The sequence below is a fragment of the Atractosteus spatula genome, chromosome 28 (assembly GCF_055471065.1).
Source record: "Atractosteus spatula isolate fAtrSpa1 chromosome 28, fAtrSpa1.hap1, whole genome shotgun sequence".
Lineage (NCBI taxonomy): Eukaryota > Metazoa > Chordata > Actinopteri > Semionotiformes > Lepisosteidae > Atractosteus > Atractosteus spatula.
The window spans coordinates 3,300,872-3,313,102 of NC_142733.1; the positions used below are offsets into that span (position 1 = coordinate 3,300,872).

Consider the following 12,231-nt stretch of genomic DNA (forward strand, 5'->3'; position numbering starts at 1 on the left):
ATGTTGGCTCTTAACGTTTAATATACTTACAGTGCAAGCGGACCCCCCTGAGACTTGAGCCAAAATGGCAGCAGTTTCCTCTCCCAGCGTCTGACTGAAACGCGAGCTCGGGCGGGCCTCCTGGCGGCCGTTTAGCTTTGCCCCGCGCGGCTGGTCCGTTACGGCCAATCAGAGCGCGGGAGCGGGCAGTTTGAGTTTAAATCTTTGGTCCCGTGCGGGGTGAAGTGCGCGAGAGCTGGGGAGAAGCTAACTGCAGCGCGAAACCGGGCGGAGAGGCGACTATTTTAGAAAGATTTAAACATGTCGAAGAAGCAGATCTACTATTCTGACAAATACACAGACGAGGAATATGAATACAGGTATGCCAAGTATTCTGTGGTTTGTTTTCTTTCGTCGGACTTGCGTTTAAATATTACAGTATTACTGTAAAATAATCTGTTCCGAATTTGTATAGATTTGGGAGCTGGAAACACTCGACTTGCATGGACAAGGTCTTTATTTAGGTTATTTGTAGTTTAACCCGGAACCAGCGCATTTTTGTGTCCTGTTTATTAGATGTATTCACTTGGAAAACATTTTTTTTTTGTCTCGCACGGAGGCTCTCAGCGGTTTCAGACTTGTTACTTGCAGATTAATATCTCGTTTTCAATAAATGCCAAAGCCTGGAAGGCGCAGGTAACCATCTCTAGAATCAGAAGGTCACGCTGGCTCACTGTAGTTACAGTGGAAGATTTTCGTGAGTGATAAACGTCGATAAATATGAGCGAAGTCGAGATCCTGTGTTATTTTTGGCAGTGCAGCTCGGGTCCTGGCGAAGTGACAGGTTTTCTGGCGTGTACAGCGGGTGCACAACTCTTATTTTCGACGGAAACAGTGGCATGTTATTTTAATTTCTAATGCATTTGGCTGATCTGTTATCCTGCACTTGCAGCCGATTATACGGCTGTCTGGGTGAAGCATCCAGCTCACCTGGGACTCGAACCCACAACCTTCAAGCCACGAGTGGGGAGCTCCGGGCACTGCTCCCGGCTGCCCCCACCCTCCTGGGGTGTTATAACAGACCGATCTGGACAGCAGTGCTCCGGGCATGGTGCTTCTATGAGCAAGCAAGGGGGCTGCCTGATCTTGGCAAGAAACGCTGTCAACCTGATTTAAGACGACCTTTGACCTCCCCCCCCCTCCCAGGCACGTGATGCTTCCCAAGCAAATGTCCAAGCTGGTGCCGACGTCCCACCTGATGTCCGAGGAGGAGTGGCGCAGCCTGGGTGTGCAGCAGAGCCAGGGCTGGATACACTACATGATCCACAAGCCAGGTAGCTGCGTCCTCCCGGCTCGCGATCTGTTCCAAACGGCCGTCTCTGACCTTTAACCTGAACCGAGATCCCTGCAACCCCGCTGGGGGCTGCAGCAGGAGAAGAAGAACACCCATCCGGTTCTTCCGTTTTGGGTCAATGGTGTAAGTTTGAGTTTGGGGCGTCTGGGGCTGTTGCTGCTGTTAGTGTTAGAACAGAAAATTAATTTAGAGACGTTGAACGTCGAACCTGGTTTCAGGGCCGAACGTGGCTCTCACCCACAGAAAGCGTCAGCCGGTTCGAGCCGAAACGTGTGTCCTGAGGGCCGCAGCTGTATCGAATCCCGGAGGAGCCCTGTACAAGCTCAGTGCCCGTTTGTCTTTCCAGAGCCGCACATCCTGCTGTTCCGGAGGCCTCTCCCGAAAGAGTGAAAGAGGAGAAGACGGCGGGACTCCCATTTTCATCCCATTATTCTTCACACCGAAACTGCCATCAAGAACCTGGGCAAACGTGTGTCTGCGCACGTGTGCGTATGGCTTTGTATGGTGGCTGTTTTGAGTTGATATTAGGCCTGACTGTAATCTTTGTAAACCCACGCGATGGAAAGCCTGCCAGACTGGGAGAACATCCAAGACCTGACTCCTGACAGGCCAGCAGAGCGGGGTGGGTGTGGCGTGCAGGGAGCTCCTTCTGCAGGAAACATCCAGCTGGGCGCGGACATTTCATCCCCTCTGCTGGCCGTCTGGGCTCAGAGCGTCGCCCGCGGATCTGGGTCTCTCGATGGCTGCTACTGCCAGACTCGAGTGCTCTCCTAACTGGGCAGAAGCCACCTGCGCCTGCTGGCTAGCTCTCTGGGCCCAGGGCTGTCCAGCCCTGCTGCTGCTGCTGTCCCGAGCACCTGCTGTGTTTCAATCCAGCCTGACTGAACCAATAACTTCATTAGTGCTTCCAGGACAATGGGGGATTCTCTATATATAGTAATTCCTCATGTCACATCTTCAGAACCGAAAATCAAATTCTAATTGGGGTTTCATTAAATTAACGAGCCCAGCTGGAATAGGACCCAGCAGAGGCCTGGACTGGGAAGCCCTGCATTAAACAGTAGTACTGGACTCTGTGAATGAGTGCACTAGAAAAGAGTTCATATTATTTATTACTCATTTTGTTTAATCTTGAGAATGTATCATTAGGAATGGATCCTTTTCTCAACACAGTGCCTGGAGTTCCCAAGTATATCTATTGCATTGGATTTCTTTTTGTAAAAATCTAAAAGTTTTTTTCAGTGGGCGTGGATATGGCAATTGCTGAAGTCAGGTTTCACTTTTATGCTTGATATTGAAAGTGCACCATGGAGGTCACAGGACACTGTAGTCTTCACAAAGCCGAAAAAGAAATTCTTCTTTTTCTACTGTTTGTTGCTCTATTATAGCTACTCTATAGTCCAGTATTCTCCTGTTTTCTGTAACGGAACAGTTATTGTCATCTCTACAGGGGATACTTTAAATAGTGCAGTTAGCGAATAGCTGCAGAGGTGTTAAATTTCACAGCCCGCGCCAGTGTTTAAATCTGTAGCCACTGCAGCACTTCTAAATTTAAGACAGGTGCTTAAGCAGAAGGGCTTGACCAAGGCTGCAGATCTGACCTCTTTATTTCGCAGTCCGCATTTTTGACATAGCCTGTAGCTGTTGAGAGCTCCACCACGAGTTTTGCAAAAAGGACAATGACTGTTACAATTCACTTGGTTGACCGTCCTCCCCCGGTTAATGCTTGGAAACCCATGTTTGCTTCAGTTCCACTTTGGTGTGATTTGTCTGTACCAATCCGTCTTCGCAATTGTATTTTAAATCTTTCCATGTTATTTTTACCCCCATTGTTCTCGAATACCTTTTTTTATTTATTTGAATACTGGAACGTGTTCTTGCATCTATAGGAACTGTTTTATTTTTATAAAGTTTGTAAACTCTGTACTAATACTGTTTTGACAAAACGAGGTCAATGGTGCAACAAAGGTCTAGTTCCTAGTTACAATTTGCTTTTTCTTATTGGGACTCATTTGAAACTTTTAGAAGGGCCAACAGCTGTTAGTTGAGAGAAGCTGTTATCTCTTGAGATCCCCAGCTTCTCAAGAACAAGGAAAGCCATCGATGTGACTAATTAACCAAGTCCTGAGTTTATTTAAGGGCTCAGCTGGAAATAAAATCAGAAACCTCCTGGCCCTACAGGACTGGACTTATGCACGTCTTCCCTGAGGTATTTCTTTGGTTTCACTGTTTGGAACTCCCTGCTTGTTACAGAGGTCCCATCTCCAGGAGCTGGTCATTTAAAACAAGCACCTTAATTCTCACTCTTATATTATTTTAACATCTAATCTGAGTTGTAATAGTATCTATTTGTCAGGCCATCTATTGTGATACTGTAAGTGTGAGTGAAAACGCAAACAGTACACATGGTTAGAAAAGAATTCAGAAATGTTTTATACTCGTAAAACCAATAGTTGCAAAAGCATAAACACAATAAAATCCCAGAACTGAACGTGCAAGAGCTCAGCTCTGCTGTGAGGTTTGACGTGCAGCTCTCATCCTTCTGCGGTGTTGTAGAAAACCTTAGACCTGGGTGCTGATACAATCACCCCTCAGAAACCGGACATTCTCTCAAACACCGAAGAGGAAGAGCATCTACTGTGCCACCCACACTGAGAAAGGAAGCTGGTGAACTGAAGTGAAGATGCTCCATGATAGGCTGTGCACGAAGGGGGAAAAACATCAGCCTGAGATGTTTGCGATGCAATACGGACACGCGGGGCTTCAGTCTGAAACATCGATGATGAGCGGCGTCACGAACTCGGAGTGCCTGATCCCCAGGGAGTACGCGGGGGCGCGGGGCTTGTGGGCCGTGACCTTCTCGGCGTCGTGCGTGCCAGGGCCCGGCTTCCTGGTGGCGTCGGAGGGCACGTCGTGGCGCCCCAGCATGGAGAAGGCGGGCCGTCGCACCAGGTAGACGCTGGGGTCCGTGCTGTTGTAGCGCCCCGGGCCCGGGGTCCCGCACAGGTCTTCCGAGTGACCCCCGGACCTGGTGCGCCCCGACACTGTGTAGCTGGCGCTGGCGGGTTTCGTGGGCACTCTGGAGCCCAGCAGCGCTGGCAGAGTGTACCTGTTGGGGGGTGGCACGGCGTCCACGGTGCGGTACCTGGTGCGGGAGCCCATGGTGTAGGAAGGAGGCCGGCACTGCCTGTTCAGAGGTGGGGCCTTCTCTGGACTGTAGGCACCGGGCCCCGGAGTCTGGGAATGACCTGCTGGAAAAACATCCGTCCATAGTCGACTTCAGAGGCCTGGTTTTGCACAGAACAGCTTTAAAATTTATATTCTCCTTCATCTGCATGTGTATATACAAGAACCAATAAAAAAACAGCTGCAGGAGGATCTTTCTTTGGAAAGGGAATGCAGAGGACCTAATTTTGTAAGTGCAAGAGCTCTGACTTAGAATCTCACTGCAGTCTGACTACACACTACAAACCACATTATAAGCACGGGCTCCTTTTTAATGAACAGCGCAAAAGAAAGCTGTTTTTTTTTTTTCTCATTAAAGCCATTTTCAAAACGCTTGCTCCCTTCCCTAACTGCGAAGGACACGGCAGCTACTGCAACTGCCAGGGAAACGGACTCCGCCCGTCACCCCCCACTTGCTCTTCAACTGCAATTGAACGAGCTGTCGGAGCCAGGCTCACCCCGCGACACCGCGGTGAAGTCAAGATGGGCTTTAATGGTAATTGTCAGTTACGCACAAGGAAAGGTACTTCTGCTGGTGCCTTGAATCTCGATTTGATAAATACCTTGCACACTTAAAATGAAAAGTTGCATCTCCTCTGCAGCCTCCTACATCGTTGACATGTGCGTCTCCTCTGGGCCCAACATGACAGCCAAACCACAGCAGTCACATGAAATGTCACCTGAAATCCCCAGCCAGCACTTCATTTCAATGACTAAAAGAGCACGGGGAACATGAGACAAGATCCCAGCACATCGCAAACGCCCAGTGGTTTCTCACCCACAGCTACTGGCTGATTAGGAATTTTGTTATCGCAGTCTGGTTACTATTTAGTTTACACTGACCTTTTAAAAAACAAATACATTTGACCGCCTGACGCATTCAGAAGGGTGTAAATATGGCATCAGAAGCACTGCCGAGTTAACGTTCTAATGAGTAACGTCTTTTTCACAGGCTATTAAGCGTAAAGATATTTTATATACTTAATAGGTGTATCTGACATAGTGAGGAGCAAAATCAAAACTGAAAAGTAATGTCTTGTCAGCATCAACAGGTAACCTCACCCCCCCCGTGTCCCAAAACAATTTTCGGATCGTTCAAGTCCAAAAAGATTTCAACACTGCCCGAACGGTCGCGTGGGGGAGGAGAGGATGCTGGGCAGTGGAGTCTACATCCCGAATACAGCGAGATACATGTCCGATAGGAAGCCTACCAGAGCCTCTAGCCCGGCCGAGCATGGAGAACGCTGGGCTGCCGTCTCTTCCAAAGCGGGTCAGCTTGGCGTCGATGTAGTACCGCGGGCCAGGACTGGAGTCCACAGAGTACACTGTTCGCGTGGACAGAGGACAGGGACATCAGACAGCCTGTCAGTCAGCACTGCCGGGCTGGACAGACTCTGCTCGGCTCGGCCAATGTCCAGTTAATCTATCAAGCATCATTCGTAGGCAGTGTAGGGTCTATCAGCACATGAAGCATTCTTTCATTTACAAAAATACATTCAAATTCAAAACACAATTTAAAAATTCAGCTTTTACTATGATTCTGTTGTGCAAAAAAAGGGTTCAGAATTTGATTTTATTCCTCAAAGTGATGCATCTCCAAGTATTTTGCCAAAACATATTAAACTCTATTTTTAAGAACAGAGTCCCTGTGATCTTATGCAGTATGTTTGTGGCAGTGCTGTAAAGCCCACAGTCCAGGGCTTACTTAGTAGTGCTGAAGGGATTGTGTTAATTAATAAAACCAGATCCAGATTATTCTTAGTTTTCTGATAGTTGCGAGGTTGTGTGATGCAGTCTGAATTATTTGGTGAGAGGCCGGACGACCACCTCTCTAGTCAGCCAATGCGACCGCTGGTTCATTAAACCATGCGGCCGATGGCTCCCTCTAGCGGTACAGTGCGCGCAAACAGTTGAATGAGACGGCAATGCTTATAACAGCTACTACACACAACATAAAGAACAGCCATAAAGCGTTCGTCCCTACAAGTTATTTAACATATATGGAGACTCATTAAATCTGAAATGTCCCACTTTTTGAGTGGCTGAAATTTTAAATAATATTCTAATCAAGAACAGGAATGAGTTCCTTGGGTGTCAGGTATTCCGAGCTCAGTCCCAGAGTCCCCTGCGGCGGCTGAAAGGAGAGGCACTCACTGACGCTGCTCATCCTGCCGTGGAAGGAGTAGGCGGGACCGGCGGGCCGGGTGAAGTCGTGCCCAGTGAAGCCGATCGTGGGCGGCAGGGCGTACCGGCCGGGCCCAGGGCCTGCAGACACAGGGGACAGGCAGTGTCAGGGAGACGCAGGGTCAGGGAGACACAGGGGACAGGGAGGGTCAGGGAGACGCAGGGGACAGGCAGGCTGAGGCTCAGGGAGATACAGTGGACAGGCAGGATCAGGGAGACGCAGGGGACAGGCAGGCTCAGGGAGACACAGGGGACAGGCAGGCTGAGGCTCAGGGAGACACAGGGGACAGGCAGGCTGAGGCTCAGGGAGATACAGTGGACAGGCAGGATCAGGGAGACGCAGGGGACAGGCAGGCTCAGGGAGACACAGGGGACAGGCAAGCTGAGGTTCAGGGAGAGGCAGGGGACAGGCAGGATCAGGGAGACGCAGGGGACAGGCAGGCTGAGGCTCAGGGAGATACAGTGGACAGGCAGGGTCAGGGAGACGCAGGGGACAGGCAGGCTCAGGGAGACGCAGGGGACAGGCAGGCTGAGGCTCAGGGAGACGCAGGGGACAGGCAGGCTGAGGCTCAGGGAGACGCAGGGGACAGGCAGGGTCAGGGAGACATAGGACAGACAGGCCGAGGCTCAGGGAGACACAGGGGACAGACAGGCTCAGGGAGACAGGGGACAGGCAGGGTCAGGGAGACGCAGGGGACAGGCAGGGTCAGGGGTCTTGTCAGCATAAACAGGCAACCTCACCCCAGTGTCCCAAAACTAAACATTTCAACAATGACTGTACTGCCTTTAAAACCTCTCCCAACAAGTCTGGGCAGCTCAGCTCTTACATTCAACAGCTTTTCTAGGATCTAGACCACTTCCTCTTCCAGTTCCTCTTCAGTGGGGCACCCCAATGAACCCCAGGCCCCTGAGACAGTGGGGCACCCCCATTAACCCCAGGCCCCTGAGGCAGTATAGCACTCCAATTACCCCCAGGCCCTTGAGACAGTGGGGCACCCCCATGAACCCCAGGCCCCCGAGGCAGTATAGAACCCCAATAATCCCCATTGGCCTGAGACAGTGGGGCACCCCGAGGAGCCCAAGGGACCTGAGACAGTAGGGCACCCGCATGAACCCCAGAGATTAGACAGTCTGGCACCCCGATAGACCCCAGGCCCTGCCCGTGATACAGTGTGGCACCCCGATGATCCCCAGGGACCCGTGCTGCCTTGGGGATCCCCGTGATCTGCAATCGGAAGGTTTCACAAACTCGAAGCGCACTCACACACATGTGAGAGTCTGTGCTCGTTTCACAGGGACTGCGAAACTGTGAATCGACAACTTCCTCACAGGCTGCTGAGGAATTTTAGTCCTGCTTACTACCGGAGGTGAGAAAGCTTTAAAACCGACTTTTGCATATGGAGGTGAAATACTTCCTGCCTTTGGCGGATCTGAGCTCGTTTCAGCCGGCCACTGGGCTGTAGCTCTGGAGACAGACTCCGGCCCAGAGTCAATTTCAATTCAGTTCGAGGTGCTTTATTGGCAAGACCAGTGAGTACAATCAGTGTTGCCAAAGCAAAACAAATACAACTTAAGAAAAACTACAGACATTTACAATAAAGACACAATCACAAGATATTTACATATAAACATACAGAGCATTATTGGGAGACAGGCTGCCTGTTCCTCAGGCTGTGACAGGAGATCACATACTGGGCTGCCAGTTCAGCTGAGTTCCCTCCTCCCTCTCCCAGTAGGATCGGGAGCTGCTGTGATTCTGGCAGGTGTGGGAATTTTGGGAAGAATGTTTCTCTAATCCCAGAATATCTGTCACAGTGCAGTAGGAAGTGGAGGTCCGTCTCCGAGAGTCTCGGACACTCGTGCGGTTCTACAGGGGCATGACGCCATGACGTCATTCTCGGGCTCCGACGCGCACAGTTGCGTCGGGATGCGTCAGTCCGCCGATGGCAGAGCCCCCCCCCCATAATCTGGAGCCCACGAGTCTGCTGCAGGGAGACAGGGGGGTGACTGAGGCGGGGTGGCTCAGGGGCTCGTATTCATGATGCTTCGGAGGGGGCAGGTGAGTGACGCGAGTTGGGAGTTTTCAATCAATCCAAGTTTATCAAATGCACAACAATACAGCGTGCAGCAGTAATTGCTGGCAAAGAGATGTCTTTTCTGCGAGCTCACCAGGGGGAAATAAGAATACAAATCACAAAATTAAAAGTGATAGAATAACAGTGCAATAAAAATGAAAAAATTGAGTTTCGCTCCCCGAGTATCTTTGCGAGTTTAACGAGTTGGTAGAACAATTCTTGAAATCGTTCTCGGTCTAAAATCTCCAAACAGAATCTACAGCCGCCAGAGCGAGCGGTCTGACCGGTCCGGCAGCTGACCTACCTTTCTCCCGGCCCGCTATCTGGGGGCGCCTCTTCTCCGTCTCCCCCATCGCCTCGGGGGCTCCCCTGGGAACTGTGGGGGCTGCTGGGAAGAGTCCGGCAGGGACAGGGTCTCGCAGGGGTCCGCACTGGCCCCCGGCCGGTGCCCTTCCCAGAGGATGTGACGTAGCTGAGCGCAATGTGGAAGGAAAAAATAATCATCAAAAATTAACTTTTTGCTGTAAATTAAGCAGGTCACCTTTCCAAACCTTCTCTTCGACTGGATTGAGCATTTGTGCAGCCTTTTCACACCCGAGCTCGCAAGGAAAATAAATAACCCTGACGATGCACTCCGATACCCGAGCGTTTCAAACTGGGGCTTGAGGTTTTTCAATCGAGCCTTTGACCGATAAGCCTGTTTGGAAGATCACCCGAGATGGCTACAACTTATCACAAACGGGTCGGCATCGCGTTCTGCTGCCCTGTTCAACCTGCTCATTTCTTTTAGCCCCTAGCCGGCCTCCAGCTGTGGCGCGCCTGCCTGCACCAGGCCAGGGGGGCCGCCCACTCCCACGCACCGGGACGGGACACGCGGAGCCCTCGAGGCGCTCTCCTGCGGTTCGGAGAAGGGTTGGACCGGAGCTTCCGGCGCGCCCCGTGGCTCGGTCCGGCTCTCGCGGGGGTGGGGGGGGGGGTGACCCGGTAACGTGCTCTTTCCCGCGGTGCCCCAGGCGGTCTCCGCTCACCGTCAGCAGGTCCGGACCCGCTTACCGGACCTCGCGTGGGACGGGACCGCGCTGCGCAGTGGAAGAGTCCGGCTCAGCCGTGGACCGGGACTGAGCGCGTCCCAGAGCTCCCGTTGCGCTTAAGTACCCGGCCCGGGATTCGGGACAGAGGCGGGAGCCGATGTGTCATCGCGCGGATCCCATCTCCTGAAACTCGATATCCGAGCGAGCGGACCGACCCGCCTCCCGCAGGACCCCCGGGGAGCGGTGCCGGCTCGGCTCGGTTCTCCCGGCAGGTTTGTCGCTGCGGGGGGAGGCGCGGGATCTTCCCAGGAGAGTGGGCAAGTAAGACAGGTAAGACCCCCGGACCCCCGGCCCGGAGGGCGCTTCAGAAACCGACACCGGGCGACTGAAACCCGCCAGCAGCAGTAATCAAGGTAACTGAAAACTCACCAGCTACCGGCCTGAACAGAGACGGGCATTAAACATTAACAGGGTCTAACCCACCGCGGCTGCGGGATTTGTAACTCTACCCAGATCTTCTTTTTAAAAAAAAAAGATTCATCACGAACGACACCAGAGACTGTACTGGGTTGCCACCAAACAGGGCGACAACAAAGGCCTGGACTCCCAGCGTGAAATGAGTCGAGTGACAGCGCTGTGAGCGCTGAGCTGGTGGGAAACTGATCACAGCCACCCTGCAGCCTTGCACATCACAGGCCTTATTATGAGTAAATATGGAGGGGTCAGTGTGTCTGCAGGGTGTCCAGTCCTGGTCCTGGAGGGGTCAGGGTGTCCAGTCCTGGTCCTGGAGGGGTCAGTGTGTCCGCAGGGTGTCCAGTCCTGGTCCTGGAGGGGTCAGTGTGTCTGCAGGGTGTCCAGTCCTGGTCCTGGAGGGGTCAGGGTGTCCAGTCCTGGTCCTGAAGGGGTCAGTGTGTCCGCAGGGTGTCCAGTCCTGGTCCTGGAGGGGTCAGTGTGTTTGCAGGCTGTCCAGTCCTGGTCCTGGAGGGGTCAGTGTGTCCGCAGGGTGTCCAGTCCTGGTCCTGGAGGGGTCAGTGTGTCTGCAGCGTGTCCAGTCCTGGTCCTGGAGGGGTCAGTGTGTCTGCAGGGTGTTCAGTCCTGGTCATGGAGGGGTCAGTGCGTCTGCAGGGTGTCCAGTCCTGGTCCTGGAGGGTCAGTGTGTCTGCAGGGTGTCCAGTCCTGGTCCTGGAGGGGTCAGTGTGTCTGCAGCGTGTCCAGTCCTGGTCCTGGAGGGGTCAGTGTGTCTGCAGGGTGTTCAGTCCTGGTCATGGAGGGGTCAGTGTGTCTGCAGGGTGTCCAGTCCTGGTCCTGGAGGGGTCAGTGTGTCTGCAGGGTGTCCAGTCCTGGTCCTGGAGGGTCAGTGTGTCTGCAGGGTGTCCAGTCCTGGTCCTGGAGGGGTCAGTGTGTCTGCAGGGTGTCCAGTCCTGGTCCTGGAGGGGTCAGTGTGTCTGCAGGGTGTCCAGTCCTGGTCCTGGAGGGTCAGTGTGTCTGCAGGGTGTCCAGTCCTGGTCCTGGAGGGGTCAGTGTGTCTGCAGGGTGTCCAGTCCTGGTCCTGGAGGGGTCAGTGTGTCTGCAGGGTGTCCAGTCCTGGTCCTGGAGGGTCAGTGTGTCTGCAGGGTGTCCAGTCCTGGTCCTGGAGGGGTCAGTGTGTCTGCAGGGTGTCCAGTCCTGGTCCTGGAGGGGTCAGGGTGTCCAGTCCTGGTCCTGGAGGGTCAGTGTGTCTGCAGGGTGTCCAGTCCTGGTCCTGGAGCGGTCAGTGTGTCTGCAGGGTGTCCAGTCCTGGTCCTGGAGGGGTCAGTGTGTCTGCAGGGTGTCCAGTCCTGGTCCTGGAGGGGTCAGGGTGTCCAGTCCTGGTCCTGAAGGGGTCAGTGTGTCCGCAGGGTGTCCAGTCCTGGTCCTGGAGGGGTCAGTGTGTCTGCAGGGTGTCCAGTCCTGGTCCTGGAGGGGTCAGTGTGTCTGCAGCGTGTCCAGTCCTGGTCCTGGAGGGTCAGTGTGTCTGCAGGGTGTCCAGTCCTGGTCCTGGAGGGGTCAGTGTGTCTGCAGCGTGTCCAGTCCTGGTCCTGGAGGGGTCAGTGTGTCTGCAGGGTGTTCAGTCCTGGTCATGGAGGGGTCAGTGCGTCTGCAGGGTGTCCAGTCCTGGTCCTGGAGGGTCAGTGTGTCTGCAGGGTGTCCAGTCCTGGTCCTGGAGGGGTCAGTGTGTCTGCAGCGTGTCCAGTCCTGGTCCTGGAGGGGTCAGTGTGTCTGCAGGGTGTTCAGTCCTGGTCATGGAGGGGTCAGTGTGTCTGCAGGGTGTTCAGTCCTGGTCATGGAGGGGTCAGTGTGTCTGCAGGGTGTCCAGTCCTGGCCCTGGAGGGGTCAGTGTGTCTGCAGGGTGTCCAGTCCTGGC

At 53.4% G+C, this 12,231-nt stretch overlaps 2 protein-coding genes across 2 annotated transcripts; one reads left to right on the forward strand and one right to left on the reverse strand.

Moving 5' to 3' along the window:
- Nucleotides 1-230: 230 nt before the first annotated feature.
- Nucleotides 231-3,156, forward strand: cks2 (CDC28 protein kinase regulatory subunit 2). The gene is made up of 3 exons (XM_088907886.1): nt 231-359; nt 1,186-1,313; nt 1,680-3,156. The coding sequence occupies exons 1-3, from the start codon at nt 301-303 to the stop codon at nt 1,721-1,723; spliced, it is 231 nt and encodes a 76-aa protein (XP_088764012.1). The 5' UTR covers nt 231-300; the 3' UTR covers nt 1,724-3,156.
- Nucleotides 3,157-3,742: 586 nt separating this feature from the next.
- On the reverse strand, nt 3,743-9,284 carry cimap1d (CIMAP1 family member D). The gene is made up of 4 exons (XM_088907885.1): nt 9,122-9,284; nt 6,713-6,823; nt 5,770-5,883; nt 3,743-4,581 (listed from the first exon to the last, which is right to left on the reverse strand). Exons 1-4 carry the CDS (start codon nt 9,168-9,170, stop codon nt 4,097-4,099), a joined length of 759 nt encoding a protein of 252 aa, XP_088764011.1. The 5' UTR covers nt 9,171-9,284; the 3' UTR covers nt 3,743-4,096.
- Nucleotides 9,285-12,231: the final 2,947 nt, after the last annotated feature.